The following is a 19,859-nucleotide window of genomic DNA, read 5'->3' as shown; positions in this document are numbered from 1 at the left end:
TTTTTTTCTCATTGTAGTCATGTTCTCTTCTTTTTCAGGTGTTCAGCTCCGACTGCCAACACACGATGAACTGAAAGTATTAGAAACTTTTGCACTGACATCCTGTTTTTGTCTATGTACACCTAAAGCATTTTCAATCACCCCGAGCCTTCTTTGACGCTTTGAGCTTTTCAGTTCAATCTGAGATGAGCCGTTCCTCTGCAAGTTCTTGGACATTCCCAGTTGTTGCATCTCTTGGACTGAACCCACATCTTGTGCTGCTGCAGGTGGTTCAGCTGACAGAATATGGAAGAGAATGGACTTGGTTCTCCTCAGACACAAGACAGACATTAATTAGTGAGGTTAGATTGACGCTTCAAGTGATATTGTACTTTGAGTGCATGCATTTGAAATACTAAAAGGATTATAAAATAACATATGCACTAGCGCAAGCCTCTTGAGAGCTTTAGTCGTATTGAACATGAAAAGACAGAATTGTTGTGGATAATTCTTCAGGATCTATTTATTGGTTTTCTGCTCAAATACACATTGCTTATTTTGGGTGGAGAAGATGAGACATTTCAAAGGATTTTAGTGATGCGTGCAGCCAAAGATGTAAAAATGTTTCCCTGAACCACTGACACAAAAGCATCCATCCATCCATCCATCCATGCATCCATCCATCCATCCATCCATCCATGCATGCATGCATCCATGCATCCATCCATCCATCCATCCATCCATCCATCCATCCATCCATCCATCCATCCATGCATCCATCCATCCATCCATCCATCCATCCACACACACACACACACACACACACACACACACACACACACACACACACACACACACACACACACACACACACACACACACACATATATATATATACACACACGCACACGCACACGCACACGCACACACACACACACACACGCATACATATACATACATAAATGCATACATACATACACACACTTCAGTGCTTATACAGCTAAGCATACTCCATAGCATGAGGATATTATTTTCAGTTATATAAAAAGCAAGAATCAGCCATCTGGAAGATTTTCATGATTGTCACATTGTTTCTTGCATGTTCAAACTTTCCAATAAGATGCAGTTTTGGATACATATGATTAGAAATACTGATGTAAAGTCACGGATGTACAGAAATGGTACAAGTACAATAATTCAGCCAAGGATGTATTTTCACGCTTGAATAATATTGTGAAAGCATATCTGCTTAACTGTAAGGTTATTTGATATATATTTAATTCACTGATTGTAAAAGCAGTGTCTGAATCAAACTGTACATATTTATCTAATAAGTGCACATTACCTAGAACAAAGAAGCAAGACGTTTTTATAAGAATTGATTCTTCTTCAGAAACTACTGTGTATTGTTTAATTCTTTTTTTTTTTTTAGGAGAGAATCTGCAATACGTGTAATGTTTTGTGAACAGTTGATAAACTTTTGTACATAATATTTTATTTTTGTAAGCTAATAAGCTGTCACCAGTATCCCACGTTATTTACTGTGCATTGTGCATGGCTACTGTGCTCAATGTAAAAGCCACAAACTGTTTTCTAAATTATAAAAAATGTATTCTTTCTCATTGTAGGACCACAAAAAAACACCAAATATAAAGGCTGGTTTCCACATACAGTTTTTTCTGTGTTTTCTTGTTCTTGCATGAAATACATGAGAACAGTTATCGAGGAAACAACACTGTCCAATAATGATACAAACATTTTCAAATAATGTGAAAAACATTTTTGTTTATTTGTGTTCCGTGGAAAATCGCATTCGACGAATCTGTTGCATCTGCTGGAAAGCCAGGTAAAATTACTTGCGTGAACGCGCATTCCCCAGTTAACACGATGTACAGCTACAAGAGGGTGAAGAAGATGATACTTAAACAGCGTTTCCATCCACTTGTCGAATTATCTGAAGTTCGGTAAAAAACCTCATGCGAATAAAGCTGGTGAAAGTGTGTTTCCATCAAACGGCTTTAAAGCGGATAAAAACCTGTGCGTAATGACGTCACATGCTGTTTTGCGATCAAATTGGTATATCGAATTGATTTGAGACATGTTAAGGTGTTTCCATTCATTTTCTCACCGAATTGCATTACATTCAAGCCAACATTTGCGAACAAAGTTTTACTAGGCAAAATGGATCGCACCATAATAACGTTTCCATCCGCGTTTATCGCATAAGCCGTATATCGATCAAGATAAAATCCGATGAGACCGATCGTATTTCATTTGAGTCGATATTCATGAAATTCAATCGAATTTTACCGTTTCCATAAGGCATTTTTCATTCGATATCACTTAATGCGGATAAAATCGTGTGGATGGAAACATAGCTTCTGTTACATTCTGTCCAAGGGATGATATACCGGTGCGAAATTACATAATATCAGCTAAAAAAGAGAACAGTTCTTATGTCAATAGTCTAACGTTAATGAAATATGGCGCATAATGAAGAGTTGAGAGAGTCAATAGCTGTTTCCATCCACACGTTTTTATCCGCATTAAGTGATATCGAATGAAAAATGCCTTATGGAAACAGTAAAATTCGACTGAATTTCATGAATATCGACTCAAATGAAATACGATCGGTATTTTATCTTGATCGGTATACGGCTTATGCGATAAACGCGGATGGAAACGTTATTATGGTGCGATCCATTTTGCCTAGTAAAACTTTGTTCGCAAATGTTGGCTTGAATGTTGTGCAATTCGTTGAGAAAATGAATGGAAACACCTTAACATGTATCAAATCAATTCGATATACCAATTTGATCGCAAAACAGCATGTGACGTCATTACGCACAGGTTTTTATCCGCTTTAAAGCCGTTTGATGGAAACACAAAATTTCACCAGCTTATTCGCATGAGTTTTTTTTTACCGAACTTCAGATAATTCGATTGACAAGTGGATGGAAACATGGCTGGAAACAAGTGGATGGAAACATTTTTTTTTACCATCGCATCAAAATTTAACGGACAACACGGACCTCCCTGACTGAACTTACGATCTATAATTTTGTTTGACAGACATTCACCTGATTGCCTGATGACACCTGGACAATCCCTTAAACAAAGTGTGTAAAACATTAACACAGTGAACCAAACAATGCGAAGGTATGAATGTAGGCCAGAGATGGTCAACTTGGGTCTTGGAGGCCATGCACTGTCCTGCAGAGCAGGGACGTGCACAGGAATTTTGTGGGGCAGTTGCTCTGACCTGAAAAAAGGGCACTAGCCCCAAAACTCAAGGGCTATATGAGGGAATATATTCAGTTGAATTTTGCCCATACAAATTGCCTTATCTGATCGTGTTTATGTCCAAACGCAATGCCTCATATTATGGTCTTATTATTATTTATAAAGATTGCAAACGTCAAAGATGACAGGTTTATGATATACAACTTTGTAAACAGTATACAAAATGTATTAACAATATGTTAAATGTCACCAAAATACACATGAGAAAAAGAGTTCCTCATATTATTGTTTATTGTTTTTTAATTATTATTTTTATTTTTTTATTTTTTAAATAAATAATCTGGATTGAATTGACAGATGGGGAAAAACTCGCTTCTAATAATAAAAAAAAAAAAACGCTTAGGCCTAGATTTCGGAAAAAATACAATCCTTTTTTAACCTTTTGGCTTCCCGTACATTCAATTGTGCTTTTTGCTCATCTGGGCAACTACGCATGATTTGTAGTATGATTGCGTAAAGGGAACAGGAATTCCGGTAAGGAACAGAATCGACTGCTAAACCCAGTGCCGATCCTGACCTCCCCCTGGGGCCCTAAGCAAAATTCTGCTAAGGGGCCCTCTACCTGACCTGTGATGTCGTGAGCTATGTAAACCATTTGCCATTGCCACACAGTCACACCTGACACTTCAGTGCTCCCAATACAATCCTCCCTCCTTTAACCAAAACAGTCAAAGAATAAGTACAACAATATAGAACAGAATGAGGTTCAAACACACAATATTTATTGAATAGAGTATTTTCTATAGAATGTTAAGATAATAAGTGAATATTATTAAGTAAGTGAATATTAACGTAAACATAAATAAGAAGAAAATAATAAATTACCCTGTTCTGAGCTTTGGCTTTTGGGATAAACTTTGGTTCTCTCTACAGCCTGGGCATTTTCGGCATCAGTATGCTTTTTTAATTTTTTATTATGCATGTTGAAGCAATTCTTGATTTATGGTTATTATTTACTGAGGGATGTGCATCCATTTTGACCAGTATGTCCAGCTAATCAACATTTTAAATTCAATATAGCCTATAAATCAATAGTCAATCAATGTCAAATTGTCAATACATTGCTTTCTATCTTGCATAATTAGTGCAGCTGTTTAGAGTTTTTAACTACACTGAGACAAGATAATCAGTGTCTTGTTTTAAAAGTATAATGTGTACTTTGATTGGGAGTGCCATCATTCACGTGCATGCATGTATTGTACAGTATGTCTGGTCTCCACATATTTCTGCTTGAAAAATGCGAGTTTCAGGCAACGCGCATATGAACGCACGATAACAAACGCGACGCGGTTATGTTTTCCGAGCTGCAGTAAACAAACACAGTTGCACTTTGTCGTTTATCAAAATCAAACGTAATAAATACTTGTATTTTACTCTCACTTTTGTCAGCCACAAAGTGATGCAAGAGATGCACTGCCTGCCCAGCTAGGTTAGCAAGACCGAAAAACATCAAACTTTGCTGACATCAAACTTAGAGAGGAGAGAACACAAGTTTACCTGATTGTTGTTCCCGCAATTCACTCTCATGGTTTTTTTCTTCTTCCTCTTTTCGTGACCAGAAGGATAGTTTCGCTTCATTTTGTCGTGGATGTTGTAGCTACACATTTGACGGCGCGCTATGACTATGACACGAGATGGAGGCGTGGCCTTAATTTGCGTGGCCCTACGCCGGTCGCGTGCAGTCTATGGTCGCGTGCAGCGTTTGCCCTTCATACTGACTTTCACTTTCGGTGCCCGAATGTAAGTGAATGAGGCTTTGCGATTTTTTTTTTTAAATCTAGGCCTACGTGAAATTCTGCATCCATTGTACGATTTAATTTTTTTCTCGGAAGGGCAACTTGAGTGAGAAGGGCATATGGGCAGTTGCCCGGGCAACCTGAGCAACCCCCCTGTGCACGTCCCTGCTGCAGAGCGTTTTTCTGTTCTACATAAATCATGTGAACAGATGTATTAAATAAATCAATGCAATTAACATGCTGAATTTAAAAGTGAAGCAAATGTATACATTTATTAGCATGTTATGAAAACAGTTCAGTCTTTTGTTGTGTAAATATTTACAAAAAAGCACAAGTAAATGGGAAAATTAAGACCAGTTACAAAATACTGCCTTTCACTCAGCAACATGATTACAGTGATGAATTATTAATGTGTCTTAGAACTCATGACAGGAAAAAGAAAGTGAAAATCTCTGGAGAACTCTCTATTTTTGGTGGCCAATCTGCACAAGAAGCCATTTATTTTCACTCAGTCAAGGTAACTATGATTTTATAATGGAACTAAACTGTTTATTCCAACAGAAAAAGTGGACTCCAAATGATTGTGTCCATATAATAAATACACTTAACATCAACAACCAAGAAGACAAATGGGGCCAGAAATAATGAGCTGCACCAGAAGATGAGATGATGATGGTGTGAGATCTTCAGTCGTTGTCATAGATGCAGTCTGTAATAATTGATAAGTCTCTTTAATTGATATTGTCTAAATTCTGATCTGAAATTACATCACATTTGCAGTAGAATAACTGCATTTGAATATTTTCATGTAATGTTCAGGTGCATGTATTTACTACGTACCATCTCCAATATCATCATAGACCTCTTCACTATGTAAACAAAATGTAAAATTTTAGTTTTGCATGTTCACACATTGATAAAACATTTGCAAAAACAAACAAAAAAACTTTGACAAAATGTAACTTACTCTGGTTGGATGTTGCTCGCTGAGACATATCCAACTGAAATTTTATTTTACAATTTCATCATTATTATTACCATTGCTTGTCTTCTAATCTGGAGTCACAATTAATGTCACTTACATTTGCCCTCCTTGTTCCTACAGATGAATTTGTCAGGGTCAGATTTGCTGATGACGTCCACAGTCTCCCCAGCCTGTACAGCCAGCTCTTTCCCACTGCCCTTCTTACTGGTGGCAATTGTTGCTTGATGAAGTACCTGAATCTCACCATCGTACTGGTAAAGTAAATACCAAATTGTTTGCTTATTTATTCAATGAAGAAAGCACTCTTATGTGAACTTAGCATTGAGTCTTACAGTATGCCCAAAGTTATCTCATACGCACCTTAAACTTCTTTCTGAATTCCTTTTCTTCTTTCTCAAACTTCCTTTGTTTTTTGGGGTCCTCATGAACTTTGGTCGCCTTAGATTTCATTTGAGGAAGGCTGCAAAATATCATTATCATCAAGACACAAATTGAAATATGCTAATATATATAATATATAGTATATGTTTTAAGAGTTTAATTCTGTGTATGGCATCATATTGTTTTACAACATTAATAGCAAAGCAGTTAAGGTAACATCCGTTTACCTGCAAGTGGATGGAGCGGAAGGGAATGAATCAACATCATCGTATATGTCTTGGCAAATGTCTGTGATGTAAAGACATTTGAAGATGAAACATAGAGTTGATTTGAAAGTATCAGTTACTTTAAGTGTTATATAGGACTAAAATGATTTTTACCTTTATTTCCTTCAGGTGTAAATTGTGGAGGTGGAGGAATGCTGAAAAAGAAGTATATAACTGTGATAATTTTATGGGCAGAAGCCAATTAACAGACTTAATTTGGAGTTAATGTTGTTTTCTGTAGATAAAAGCAAAATCGAGGGAGGTTGAAGTCTTGGGAAACGAACATTAGTGAATCATCCATATCCAGCAACGTTATGGTTAGAAAAGATTAGAAAAGCATTAATAACAGGAGGCTCAGAAGACATTACTTGAAGGCACTATTTGGTGTTTTTGCTCAGATTGGATTGATTGTGAAAGGAACAATTAATCAGTTTGCTTTGTTAGAGCAAATGGATGCAATTGCATATGCAATTGTGATTGGTAAGGATTGAAAATGTAGAAAAGTAACATTGACTGATTTCAGCTTACTAATGTAAAAATTACTCATTATTGTGAACTTGGCTTTTTCTCCGTTCAACCGAACTTTTGAGCATGTCCAAGAAGTTGCGCGATTTAAAGAGTGGCCTGGGATCTCCACTGCTATGGTTTCAGAGGAATGCAGTGTGGGAATACAGGCACACATAAACAAAGTATGGAAATCTTATATTATTATAATACATTATTATAATATTACTTTACATTATAAATATATATATATGTATATTTTGCTCTTACCTTATTGGATTAGGATTGGAATCAGGTATATCATCATACACATCATCATCTGGCGGTGGAGGTAAAACAACTATACACAGCAGAGGGCAGACTCGTTTAAGTATCACCCGTCAAACTTAAATTATTACAGTTACAGTTAATACAAGTTTTAAACTTAGACCTTACAGTCAATTAGTCAGAAAAAAGATTGGTTATATTAAAACTTACCCCGCTGCCCATTCATTTTCCTGAAATATGAAAGAAATATAAATTCTCACATAAATGAGAACAGCAGTATTTGCTGTGCAAGTTTTAATTAAACTTTCTTGACTGTTTCTGGACTAGATACTATAGTGTTTAATGTCCAGGTGCAGATCAAATCAGCTTTTTCACATCTTCCTATTATTAATTATTAGGGAAAATCGGTGGAATTCTGCAGAATGAACTTTTGTTTTTAACTGTTACAGATTCTTACCCTTTATCGTCCATAGATTCCACGTCATCGTACACCTCCTCATTTTCCAAGTTATGAGGAAAAGACAGGCCTTGATTCTTCAAGACGCTGAAGTCGATCTCAACCATTTCCGTTTTAACATAGCCGACTGAAATATAGAGAAATAACTACATATGTGTCTTTTCTCAGTGATGTTTTGACAAAGTACTCATGTGGGGTGATCAATGACCAGTTCATATTGTCAAACTTTGTATAGTGTGAACTCTTACATGATCCATCTTGACCTCGGCCCAGCCATTTACCCTCTGGGTTGTCAGTGATTCGAATAATATCAATTGACTCGCCCTTCTTTATAGAGAGGTCATTTTTCCCACCCTTGCAGTCAGCTTTAGCTTTTACCTGATGAATAACCTGCAGGGGTGCTGTTATCTGTGGAACGAACAAATCAGAAAAAAAAAATCTTTATAATCCTCATGATCAAGTAAAGTAAATCTCAATAACTGGTCGGTATTCAATTCTACATATATGCTTTAAAATAAAAATACCATCTTACTTTAAACTTCTTAATTGCTTCTTTCTCCTTTTTCTCACGGTCTTTCTGATTTTTAATGTCTTTGTCTTGCTTCTTTTGAGGCTGACTTGTCTCTGCAGCAGACCTGTGATATAGCAGACCATACACCATGTATTAGCCAAAAACACAAGTAAACACTACAGAACATGGCAAAGCAGCAAAACAGTTGATGTTACAATTTCATCCTGTTCCAGGTGGCTAAGGTAACCGCTGTGTATCACAGACAGTGGCAGGCAGCAATAGAGCTTAAAACATCTTACCGACTGTCATCGAGATCCTCATATATCTCACCATCACTTTCACTTCCCTAAAAAAGGTAAGACATGAGACACTGCACAAACAAACTTTTAGTGTACCTTCCAGGTATCTGTATGCCTTCGCTAAGATTCTTACCTCCATTTTCTGGCCTGTAGTGATAAAATGTGAAAAGATATTGTAAAGATATTGTATTGTACCATGTATTATATACTGTAGTATTGTAAGTATTTATATTTCTGTAATTTATATATTAAAACTTATATATATATATAAACACTTTTATTCAGCAAGGATGCATTAAATTGATCAAAAGTGACAGTAGAGTCATTTATAATGTTACAAAAGATTTATATTTCAAATGCAGTTTAAAACTGTTAAGAACTTTCTGTTTATCAAATAATCCTGAAAAGGATTGGTTGGATATCTTGGTTTCCACAAAAATATTAAATAGCATAACTGTTTTTAGCATTGATAATAATAAGAAATGTGTATAGGGATGAATAACATTTGGAAATGTATTAAAAGATTTAAAAGATAAAGAAAAGATGACCGTTTTTACAGTGTTTTTGATAAAAAGCCATTGTGAGCACACAAGGCTACTTTCAAAAATGAAAAGTAGCCTCCGAGGAAAATATGTCTGTATTCATACATATACACAAACACACACTAGCTATTGGCTCTAAATTTACTCCTATTCAACAAAGTAAAGGTAGCTCTTACCCCTAGATGACTCTCTCAAGCTCTCCACATCGTCATAATTCTCATCTTGAATTCTGCAGACAAAAATAAGGGTGTGAATTATCATCACATTCACATTAAAGAAATGGTCATTACCTGAATAATTCAGTCACAGTACTAAGAGTAGCATTTCTGTGGTACTCACAAAGGTCCTGAAGGTCGTGGGGGCAGGCTGGGAGGTAAGGGTTGAGAGGGCAGTGGTGGAGGTGCTTGACTACTGGGGTGAGAGGCGGGTGGAGGAGGGGGAGCTACATTCTTTGGTACAGGACCTGCAAGAAATAGTTAACCTTATGACCAGCTTTTATCTTTTAAAATGAACAGTTTACCCAAAATGTCAATTCTGTCATGATTTACTCACCCTCATGTCTTTTCTTACCTGTATAACTTTCTTAGTTTTGCAGAGCACAAAAGGTTCACTGATTAACATGAAAACAGCTGAAACACTATACAAATATCTAGTTTAAATCAAAATATCTAGTTTAATGTGCTCCACAAAAAAAAAAAATCATGCAGGTAACCCCCCCCCCCCCCCACACACACACAGAGAGCAAAGTTTTTAACCATAGTAAAATAATCTGATCTTTTCATATGGCGCTCAAGAGCTAAACCTAGTCATACACAGGATCTCACCATTATCACAAGTTAAAAATGAAAGCTATCTCTAAAACTGTTCCCATTTTAAAAAAGCTTCCCTTTTTTTTTTTACTGACTTCAGCTCTCAAGTGAAAAGAGAAACTCAAACGAGGAAGTTAGCTCAGCGCATGCAGGAAATCTTGAATTTCCAATATGTTGTTATTGCTCTCTAATACAAGATGCACCTGTATGTTCATTTCATGTTGGCACCTCTGATGCCGATTTACATGCTGTGCTGTAATAGTGTATTAAAGAGCAAAGACAAGCATGTTGCACTGTGTCAAAGTGCATAAATCAGCAGCATCTAACCTTTTGATGTTCCTCATTCGGACATAAATTACTGACTAAGATATGCATCTACATAGTCTCTCATTTTTATCACTTTTTGGTGCGTGTTTTATTGTGCATGCTTGTTAACCGTCTCAGGGGAAAGCAGAGCAGTCACAAGTAAAACCACGGAAACCACTTTGACCCAAAGTATACTCTACGGTGCTTATGAGCAGTGGCTGCTTTGCATACTAAGTTTTTGTGGCTTTGATATGACTGGTGAAGTGCATTTTGCCTATTGTTTTGTTACATCAGATTCTTCTGTGCAGAAAGCGTGTGCAGTTTGTTCCAGGTGGGCAGTACTCACTGTCTGTTGCAGCCTCTGAGCCCTTCTTGTACTTCTCAAGGTTGACATTGGGAGGTCTGTTGGGTTTGGCAGGGGCGCTGCCCAGGGCATAGCTATTGGTTAAAGGTTTCTTCTTGGGGGCTGAAGGGTCATTGTTCACTGTTTGTGCAGGAGGCCCGGATGGTTTTCTTGGAAAGTTGGGTTTATGAGGCGCTGCAGGCTTTGAGACTGACTCATTAGCACTTGGTGCTTTAGCACCCTCTTTAACAACTTCCTCTGGTTTGTTGAAGCTATTTTTAATACGGAAACTTGTTGGTTTCAGATGAGATACTGAGGAAGGTCTTGCAGGCTCCATAGTGCTACTTTCCTCCGGCTGCTGGCGCAACATAGCCATGGTGCTTTTCGGTTTGGGTGCTAATGGCATTTTTGGAAGGGTGGGATTAGAGCTAGAGTTGTCTTCAGCTTTTGGGATATCTTTGACCCAGGGTGGTTTTACCGTAGTAGCCAGTGGCTTTGGACTTATCACCTTTGAATCGTTCGCCATAATGCTTGAAGGAAGCTTCTGTAGTGGTCCTTTTGGGAATGGGGTCTTTGAAGTCTCAGAATCCTGGCACAAGTCTGGTGGTTTAGGTTTAACGGGAACTTTAAAGTTGACCCTGTTGTTCTCTTGTGTGTTTTCAAACCTAGTCCCGAAAGCTTTTGGCTTCGGAGGATCATGCATGTCTGGAGCGCTTCTAGCTGTGTTGACTGTGCTCTTTAAAAAGTTTGGTTTGGGGGCAGTTGAGGTAGTAGTAGCTCCACCGGAGAGGCTAGTTTCGAGAATAGGCTTCTTACCAGGCACCGCTGGGCCTGAAGATAATGTGGGCTGGACAGGTAGTTTTGGACGAACACCTGGAGTCCCCTCCGTAGATGGACCTCCTGTTTGGAAACGAGCCATCATAGCTTTCACATCTGATTTGTTGTCCTGCAAGCATAGATTGAAAGTCAAAATTTAAGGAACAGAGACAAACCTAGGCAGAGTGTACACATCCGTATTTGTGCTCTTGTCAGTTTGTTTAAGCTTTTATCTGTGTGTGATATAGTAGGCATTACAGTCTACATTACATTTAAATTTTTGCATTTTATGACACTTTTATCCAAAGTGACTTGCATTACATTAAGCAGTTTTTTCAGTTCATGCATTTCCTGGGAATCAAACCTATGGCATTGCTAGCTCTGTAAAAAGTATTGTTTTGAAAGCAACACACAACAAAAAAGCAGTGCAAAGTGTAGCACCATAACCGTTGAGCGATAGGCCTCTTTACTAGGCCAAAATTATAGTTTTCTTGGTTCGACCACTAGTCTGCACTGCGTTATCAGCGTGTAACTCAATTCCAATTGCATGGTTCAGTTGGGTGTCGCTGTTTGGTAAAACTTAGGGATGCAAACATTTTGGTCGATACCAATAACCAATAATTCTTTATGTTTGAAAGCCGATAACCGATATATTGGCCAAAAAAATCTAAATCCAAATTTTTATATAATTTTTGAGAGCCTGATTACAAAAACAAAAGTCTCCTCATTAAAAGCCATGTCCCAAGCACACAATTATAATTTTCTCATTATTATTTGATGTAGCCTATATCACAGACTTGTGCTTCACATGTTGCTGTAACTATATTTTCCTTTTTTGAAGGGATTGAATCATATTTCAAGCAATCCAAAAGCATCATGGTGAATAGTGCGCATCTGAAGTGTCTCAGTTGAAGGAAATAATCCTTTATTTATCGGTTATATTATTATTAAAAATGATCATATATCGGCCGATACCGATATGGGGGCCGATATATCGCGCATCCCATGTAAAACTCTTTCAGGGTTTTCCTTCCCATAGGCCTCTAAAACTAAGCAACTACGATAAAGGAATACGTTAAGAGTTAATTTGGCATACAGACACACAGGCTTTAATATTTCTTAAAAACCTCTAAAAATAAAGGAAAGAAACATTTATCATAACTCTTTATCCTTTTATCTTGCTCATATTGTTCATTGACATGCATGCCTAGGGTTGCCAACCTTTTGTTGTATAATTTAAAGTAAATTAAGTTAATTCATGCAATTTGATTAATACTATTAAGAAATACTACAAACTTGACATCAAAGCAGTATACAATACTAAAACTCATACTTTTAATGTTTGTCCAACTTAAATGTGTATTCTATGTACATTTTTTAAATTAGGGTTAGGGTTATGTCAAGTGTATTTTTTTTTATCTCGTAGTCTAAAACTGCTGTTTTTTGTTGTATTGAACTGCCCATAAAAGATTTATCAAATTTATGTTCAATACCTTAAATGAACCACCTGAACACTCTGTCTAATAAATTGAGTATAGAACACATAAATATGTTACATAGAAATGTTTTACATTACAAAAATATCTATAAAAATATCTTTACCTCTGATTTGGGGTCTCCACTACAATTTAGCACAGTTGATTTTTCCATCAGAGCTGTCAACTGCACTGAACCTGACAGTTTCTGAGATCACACAGGAACTGAGAGCCTTGTCATACCAAACTAGCAGGAAGTCACTACGATCACTACTACAGCACTTATATACAGAAGAATGAATAGAAAAGGCTAACAGTATATGTCACAGTATGTCACAGGTCACAGTATAACATTACTTTCACGTATAAAATTTTGTAAAATAAAAATAAAATAACCATGAAATAGCTTTAGCTTTTAAAGCTAGTTTGTCAGTTACCCGTCATTCAAATCTTGCGCAACTGGATGCAAATCTCTTTCTGGAAAAAACCCCCCGTCATTTATTTGTCCATGATGTATCCCCAGTGTGAATTCGAGCTGATTTACCCGGATATCTCAAAGCTGTGGACTACACCTCTTTGTTTTCACAGAAAAATTATGTTCTACCCTTTTGTGTTAACGTGTCTTTACATCATCAGAGACTCTGGGTGATGTGTGTGACGCACCCTTGGTAACAAGCATTTGAATCAGGACAGACCTCTCACCAGGAAGAGCTGATAAGCTTTGGACAAGTTTTTAATGAGACAGGCCTGACCCAGAGGTACACACTGAGCTGTTTGACTCACTGAGCGAAAAAGAGAAACTGTTAGACACAGGAACTGACATTGGCCAACCAATTACAATATCACTAAGCTCTTGACAAACAACAGCAATGTAGACATTTTTTAAAACCACATACAGTACTTTAAATGGAAATTTTAGGTCATGTCTTTGTATTTGTGTAAAGATATCCTGATTAATTTACGGTAAAAAAAAAAGAGAAGATGTTTCTGGTATTACAGGATGCCTGTATATTTTTCAGCAGAAAACCAGATGATGAATCAGAGTTCATCATAAGTTGTTTGTCCATAAAACATGGTCAATTGCGGAGAAATTAGTGCTCCAATCATAATGGCCCAAAAAAGTTAGCCAGGGGGGCCCGAAACCTCGGCGGCAACCTTGCACATGATTGTAAAGTAAATAATGCTATAACTAAATAACAGAAAATGTAACAGAGAACATCCTAATGTATATTACTGATCACAAAAATTAGACCCAAAACTATTTAAAGCTGCAGTCCGTAGCTTTTCCTCTTTGTTGCCGTCTCTGTTCGAAATCTGCAATTGCAGTTATTCGCGGAATAGGCTCTATGCACAATCGCTTCCGTGTTTTGTCTCAGCCCGCCCAGTTACATCCGGTGCTGCGTCGCAAGCCGTTTTTGCATTAGGTGGAGATTTACATTTATTCATTTAGCTGACGCTTTTATCCAAAGCGACTTACAATTGCTATATATGTCAGAGGTCGCACGCCTCTGGAGCAACTAGGGGTTAAGTGTCTTGCTCAGGGACACATTGGTGTCTCACAGTGGATTCGAACCCGGGTCTCTCACACCAAAGGCATGTGTCTTATCCACTGCGCCATCACCACCCATAATGGCAAATGAATAATGGCAAATACACTCGCTATGGCAGTGTATGCCATAGATAATGGCAAATTACACTCGCTGTTTACAAGAACTTCCAGCGGTTAACGTGAATGATGTTAACAATATTGTGAGGCAGTTAGCTGTCACACATAAGAGTAAGAAAGAGAAGGGCATTAAATTATATATTTCGAGCTACATTGATAACTTTGAGGGTGAGTAATCTCTCATATCATGCGAAATCCGACTAGCGAATCAGTTTCTAAAATTGTTGTCTCGTTTCTGAGAAAATGAATTTAATTAAAGTTTGGCCGCTAGTACACTTCGCTATAGAACGCGCTATGCGGAGGTAAAGACACTGTCTGAGATTCTACCGGAAATACGTCAGCAGCGTTTGTGCATAGAGCCTATTATCAACTTTACGTGCAGTGCCTCGGCACGGCAGCGCGGATGAATCCAATGTTTTGAGGAGAATGTGCGACTGTCAAATCGTGTGGATACCTTCATTTATAATCATAGATTCTACTTTTTGCAAGTCTGACAAACATAAGCATTTTCACTGGAAAAATGTCATCTGAACAAGTAAGTCACATCCACGTTTGTTCTGACCAACTAAGGGGAAAAAGCATTGCAATAAATCACGCTGATTAAATTTAACGATCGCTTATCATATCACGTCAAACCGTGCAAATTATACTTTTTCTGAAATTGATAATGTTAACAACATCAGCATTACGTGACTACATTTAATGTGTATTAGGGCTACTGTAGTTCAGTTTCCATTTCGCATGGGCTCGGTTGCAGTGTCTGTAGCCACTCCGAAGTCTTTTGCATTTTACAGTGGGTGAATCTGTTGTCACTGGTGATTGTCGTCTGAACCTTTCTGGATCCGCCATCAAATTAATAAGTTTAATTATATCAAGTGCTGTGAGAAAAGGCTATAAATCTCCACCTCCAACATCCTCACACGCAATATAGCCTACAAGCCGAGACTCCTTCTTTATGTGTACAGATGTGACGTAATGACGCAAAGACATGCTCGAATCTCCCGCGGAAATCCACCAGTACCACTGGAGTTAAAAACATTATTACAAGCTAACCGTTTTGAATCGAGCCAAGGCAAGCAGATAGTGTTGAACACTGGCTGGTTATGTACTTGCTCAAAAACTTATTTTGCATAATTTTTAACCCAAAAAAGTTACGGAATGCAGCTTTAAAGAAAATGAATCATGTGTGATATGCCATGCAGAAATTCTGGAAATGTCCTTTGACTGTTTTCACTGTAAATTGTACAGTAATTATTTTTTAACAAAAATTGTTTTGCTAAAACTTTACATTTGACCATACTTTACAGTAAAATTACATATAATATGATGTTCAAAAAGCGTATTGGCCTTGGTAAATGGTAAGGTAACGTACACTTAGCCAATTATAAGTTTTTTGCGTTTTACATTTTTAACATTTTTACCAATTTTATCTTAAAAAGACATAGCACACACAAATTTATTAGGTTTTAAAGATTAAAACAATAGATTACCTGTTCAAAATGTACAGATGTAGTGACATTAGACTTTGCTCCGTTGACATGAGAAGTTCATGTTTTAGTGAACTCTGACCTGAAAATTCATATAGTAGGTTGACAATTTATAATTATTCAATTATGAAAGCTCCAGGGTTTGTAGTTTTGTGAGAAAGTGGATTTGTTTGTATACCGTATTTTAACATTGTAAATTATTAAATGTTATTTATCCTTTTTTTTTGTGTTTTTATTTTTTGTTTATAATGTTTTTTATTTTATAATTTTACTATTCTTTTTATCATGTTGCCTGTTCATTGCAGGGTGGTGTAATTGTTTTGAATTTTTATTTTTATTGTAATGGTGTTTCTGATTAATTTGCTGCTTGAGCTTGTTAGAAACACCGGCATACTATCCTCTAAAATGTTTAATTTCTGGTTCATTACTGACCCTGTGTAATTGTGCATGCTTAAATTATGATGTGACTGCTAACTTTAGTTGTAAACATTAGTAGAACAAGTAGTTGGTTGATGTGATGAACTACACCTGTATTTAACTCTCCAAGGACACTTACACCAAAAAACCTTGAGACGTTGTTTGTTTGCAGATACCACATGGATTGATCATTTCGTTTGTTATCTACTGCAATGAGATCACACAAAAAGAGCATTTCTGTGTAATATCAGACTGCATGGCCTCAGGTTTAGTGCAACTGACATCAAACGGCTCTCATAAAAAAAATCAGCTGCATGTGCTCAAATGAAGTAAAGACCCAGGGCCCTATTTTGCACCCGCGCAAAGCGGACTTTTCCCTCCACAGACGCACGTCGGTTAACTAAGAAATACACTTGCGCTCCCCGGGCGGTTCAGCGCAAAGAGGAGGCGTGTTCCGGCGCAAACTTTCCCTCATGCTATTTTGCTGTTCTATAAAACAATTGCGCCACTGACCAGAAAAAAACAAGTCTAAAGTCAGTGGCGCGTTGCGCGTTGTTCATTATGCTATTTTAAGGGCGCATGCTTGACCATAATCAATGTAGCGTGTGCACAACGCGCATACACTTTGATTCTCTCATCTAAGCAGCAGTTTTCATTTTTGCAAATCATACATTATTACGATAGATAGATAGATAGATAGATAGATAGATAGACAATTTATTATTAAAGCATACATGTAGCTTACACATTTACCCAAATTATCATACGCCTGTTTAACAGAAGTTAATTTGGGTGGGTTTCTCCATCCCCAATGTCACTTCTCTGTGTTTTACGGCCCTGACGAGAACGTTGCTCTCCTCGGCGCGCGCCTGGCAAATCTGCCGTTATAATAGGAATCCGCTTTGGAACAAGCGCGCCTGCTCTTAAAGGGAATGTGAGATGACGCTCTGATTGGTTTATTTCACGTTACGCCCAAACCACACCTATGAATAATGAAGCTACTTCAGACCAACCCCTTTTAGATTTGCGCCAGGCGCAAGAGGCATTTATCCCGCCGGGAAAATAGCAACAGCGCCGGGATACGCCCAGAAAGTTACTTGCGCTTTGCGCTTTGACACTTGCGTTTCAGATCGTTATTTTTAGGGCCCCCAGAGTCAGATGTAAATGCAATTTATATGTGTCAAAATAAGTGTATAGTGTTTGTACAGGGTTTTAAAAGAACACTTGTATTCCTCTGGTTAATCTTGAATTGTGATATATTGCGAAGCATGATTTTTGGAGAAAGTTTATTTTGTAATAATTAATAGCTAAATCAAATAGCTAAATTAAAGGGATAGTTCACCCAAAAATGAAAAATTCTGTCATCATTTACATTTACATTTACATTTAGTCATTTAGCAGACGCTTTTATCCAAAGCGACTTACAACTGAGGACTAAACCAAGCGAGTCATCGTGAAGAGGCAAAAGCAACGCAAGAAGTGCTCAAAATACAAAGTTCAGACATAGCTCGGAGTAGCATAAGCCAGGCAAGCGAGGATTTAGAGGAAAGGAATTTTTTTTATTATTATTATTATTTTATTTTTTATGTTAAGTGCTCCCGGAAGAGATGAGTTTTCAGTTGTCTTTTGAATGTTGTCAGGGATTCTGCATTCCGGATGAGGGTGGGGAGATCATTCCACCAGCATGGAACCGTGAATGAGAATGTTCTGGAGAGTGATTTTGTGCCCCGCTGTGATGGTACCACGAGCCGTCGCTCATTGACCGATCGTAGGCTTCTGGTAGGGATGTAGACTTGTAGTAGTGAGTGAAAGTAGGAGGGAGCTGAACCTGTGGTCAACCACAGCAGCGAGTGGTAGCCAGTGCAGAGAGATGAACAGAGGAGTGACGTGGGCCCTTTTGGGCTCGTTGAAGACAAGACGAGCTGCAGCATTCTGGATCATTTGTAGAGGTTTAGTTGCACATGATGGAAGTCCAGCCAGAAGAGCATTGCAGTAATCAAGCCTAGAAATGACCAGGGCCTGGACGAGAAGTTGTGTTGCATGCTCAGTTAGGAAAGGCCTGATCTTCCTGATGTTGTGCATAGCAAACCTGCATGATCGAGCTGTCTTTGTAATGTGGTCTGTGAAGGTCAGCTGATCATCAAAGATTACTCCAAGATTTACTCACCCTCAAGGTGTTCCAAACATGTATGAATTTCTTTGTTATGTGGAGCAGAAAAAGAAGATATTTTGAAGAATCTTTGTAACCAAACAGTGGTGGTACACCATTGAATTCCATAGTATTTTTTCCCATATGGAAGTCAATAGTGCCCCACAACTGTTTGGTTACCAACATTCTTCAAAATATCTTCCTTTGTGTTCAACAGAAGAAAGAAATGCATACATGTTTGGAACAACTTGAGGGTGAGTAGGTTAAATTATGACAGAATTCAGAATTCTCATTTTTGGGTGAACTACCCCTTTAATATCATAATCTTGTTACAACGGCTACAGTAAATTTAAACAAAAATAACCTAAAATGTAACATAAGCAGAAAGATGTCTTCTAATGCATTCAGTTTTTTATGCTTTAAAAAATGTGTCCTAATAGCTACAAAGATATACAAAGAATACGGAATACATTTTTATTTATTATGGCTGTTACTATAACAACATGCAGCTGTACCTTTAAAGGCTCCCGACATGCAAAGCAGCCTCACAAAAAGTCCATAGTTCTGTTATTTGGATGGATGATTTGTGTAATGTGTGTTTTGAATATGAGACCTTGCGTGTATTAACCCATGCTTAACAAAGAACCAATGGATGTCTGTGTGTGTACTTCTCAAACGGTTATGGAGAACCTTAATGACCATGGGTAGGGAATTTGGGAGATCCCACAATGTGACTGTGATGCAATCTGAAACAGGTGTCCTACCGTAGTTTCACATTACAAATGTGCTATTAAGCTGAAGCAAAATGGGTTGCTGTGACCACAAAGGGCAGAACCAGATATAAATTTAAACCAGTTTGTGACAGTTTGTCTAGGTTTAAAAGAGCAGTTAATTGACGGTAAGGTACATCTATAGAAAACCAGATGGCTGAAAAATTCAAGAGAAACTCAAATGTGTTCAGACGAAGAGGAACTAAGTTGTGTTGGTGAAGCAAAAATGGGCCGAACATTACACAATCTTTTTTTACACAAAAACACATGATAAAATCCCCTAACCATTCCCCTGATGAACTTTTGTTAAATGAGAAAAATGTGAAGTTGCTGTGAAATTTCGTTACTTTCATTTCATAGCAGTTTAGTTTTTGCGTCTTATCTTTTACTG

At 37.5% G+C, this 19,859-nt stretch overlaps 2 protein-coding genes across 2 annotated transcripts in view; one reads left to right on the top strand and one right to left on the bottom strand.

Moving 5' to 3' along the window:
• Window positions 1-710, top strand: part of mfhas1 (multifunctional ROCO family signaling regulator 1) — a 30,852-nt gene extending 30,142 nt beyond the window's left edge. Inside the window, exon 3 of the mRNA XM_056268301.1 lies at window positions 39-710. The gene's annotated coding sequence lies outside the window, so the exon portion shown is untranslated. The remainder of the gene's footprint in view (window positions 1-38) is intronic.
• A 4,773-nt stretch (window positions 711-5,483) lies between these two features.
• Window positions 5,484-13,169, bottom strand: fybb (FYN binding protein b). The gene is made up of 18 exons (XM_056268245.1): window positions 13,107-13,169; window positions 10,692-11,634; window positions 9,570-9,693; window positions 9,407-9,459; window positions 8,689-8,737; window positions 8,411-8,513; window positions 8,127-8,286; window positions 7,879-8,005; window positions 7,632-7,651; window positions 7,425-7,494; window positions 7,194-7,289; window positions 6,765-6,805; window positions 6,612-6,672; window positions 6,364-6,463; window positions 6,101-6,254; window positions 5,986-6,019; window positions 5,859-5,887; window positions 5,484-5,727 (listed from the first exon to the last, which is right to left on the bottom strand). Exons 1-18 carry the CDS (start codon window positions 13,152-13,154, stop codon window positions 5,705-5,707), a joined length of 2,235 nt encoding a protein of 744 aa, XP_056124220.1. The 5' UTR covers window positions 13,155-13,169; the 3' UTR covers window positions 5,484-5,704.
• Window positions 13,170-19,859: the final 6,690 nt, after the last annotated feature.

This window comes from Rhinichthys klamathensis, unplaced genomic scaffold (assembly GCF_029890125.1).
Source record: "Rhinichthys klamathensis goyatoka isolate OS25496 unplaced genomic scaffold, OSU_Roscu_1.1 h1tg000270l_1, whole genome shotgun sequence".
NCBI classification, from domain to species: domain Eukaryota; kingdom Metazoa; phylum Chordata; class Actinopteri; order Cypriniformes; family Leuciscidae; genus Rhinichthys; species Rhinichthys klamathensis.
The sequence above is the reverse complement of the archived record's forward strand: the minus strand, read 5'-3'. Positions and strand labels throughout refer to the sequence as shown.

Coding starts and splice junctions, on each gene's coding strand:
- fybb (XM_056268245.1), bottom strand. CDS start 13,154: ATGGAAAAATCAACTGTGCTAAATTGTAGTGGAGACCCCAAATCAGAG. Junction 11,635..13,106: donor GTGGAGACCCCAAATCAGAG/GTAAAGATATTT, acceptor CTATGCTTGCAG/GACAACAAATCAGATGTGAA. Junction 6,806..7,193: donor AGCCAAGTTCACAATAATGA/GTAATTTTTACA, acceptor CTTCTTTTTCAG/CATTCCTCCACCTCCACAAT.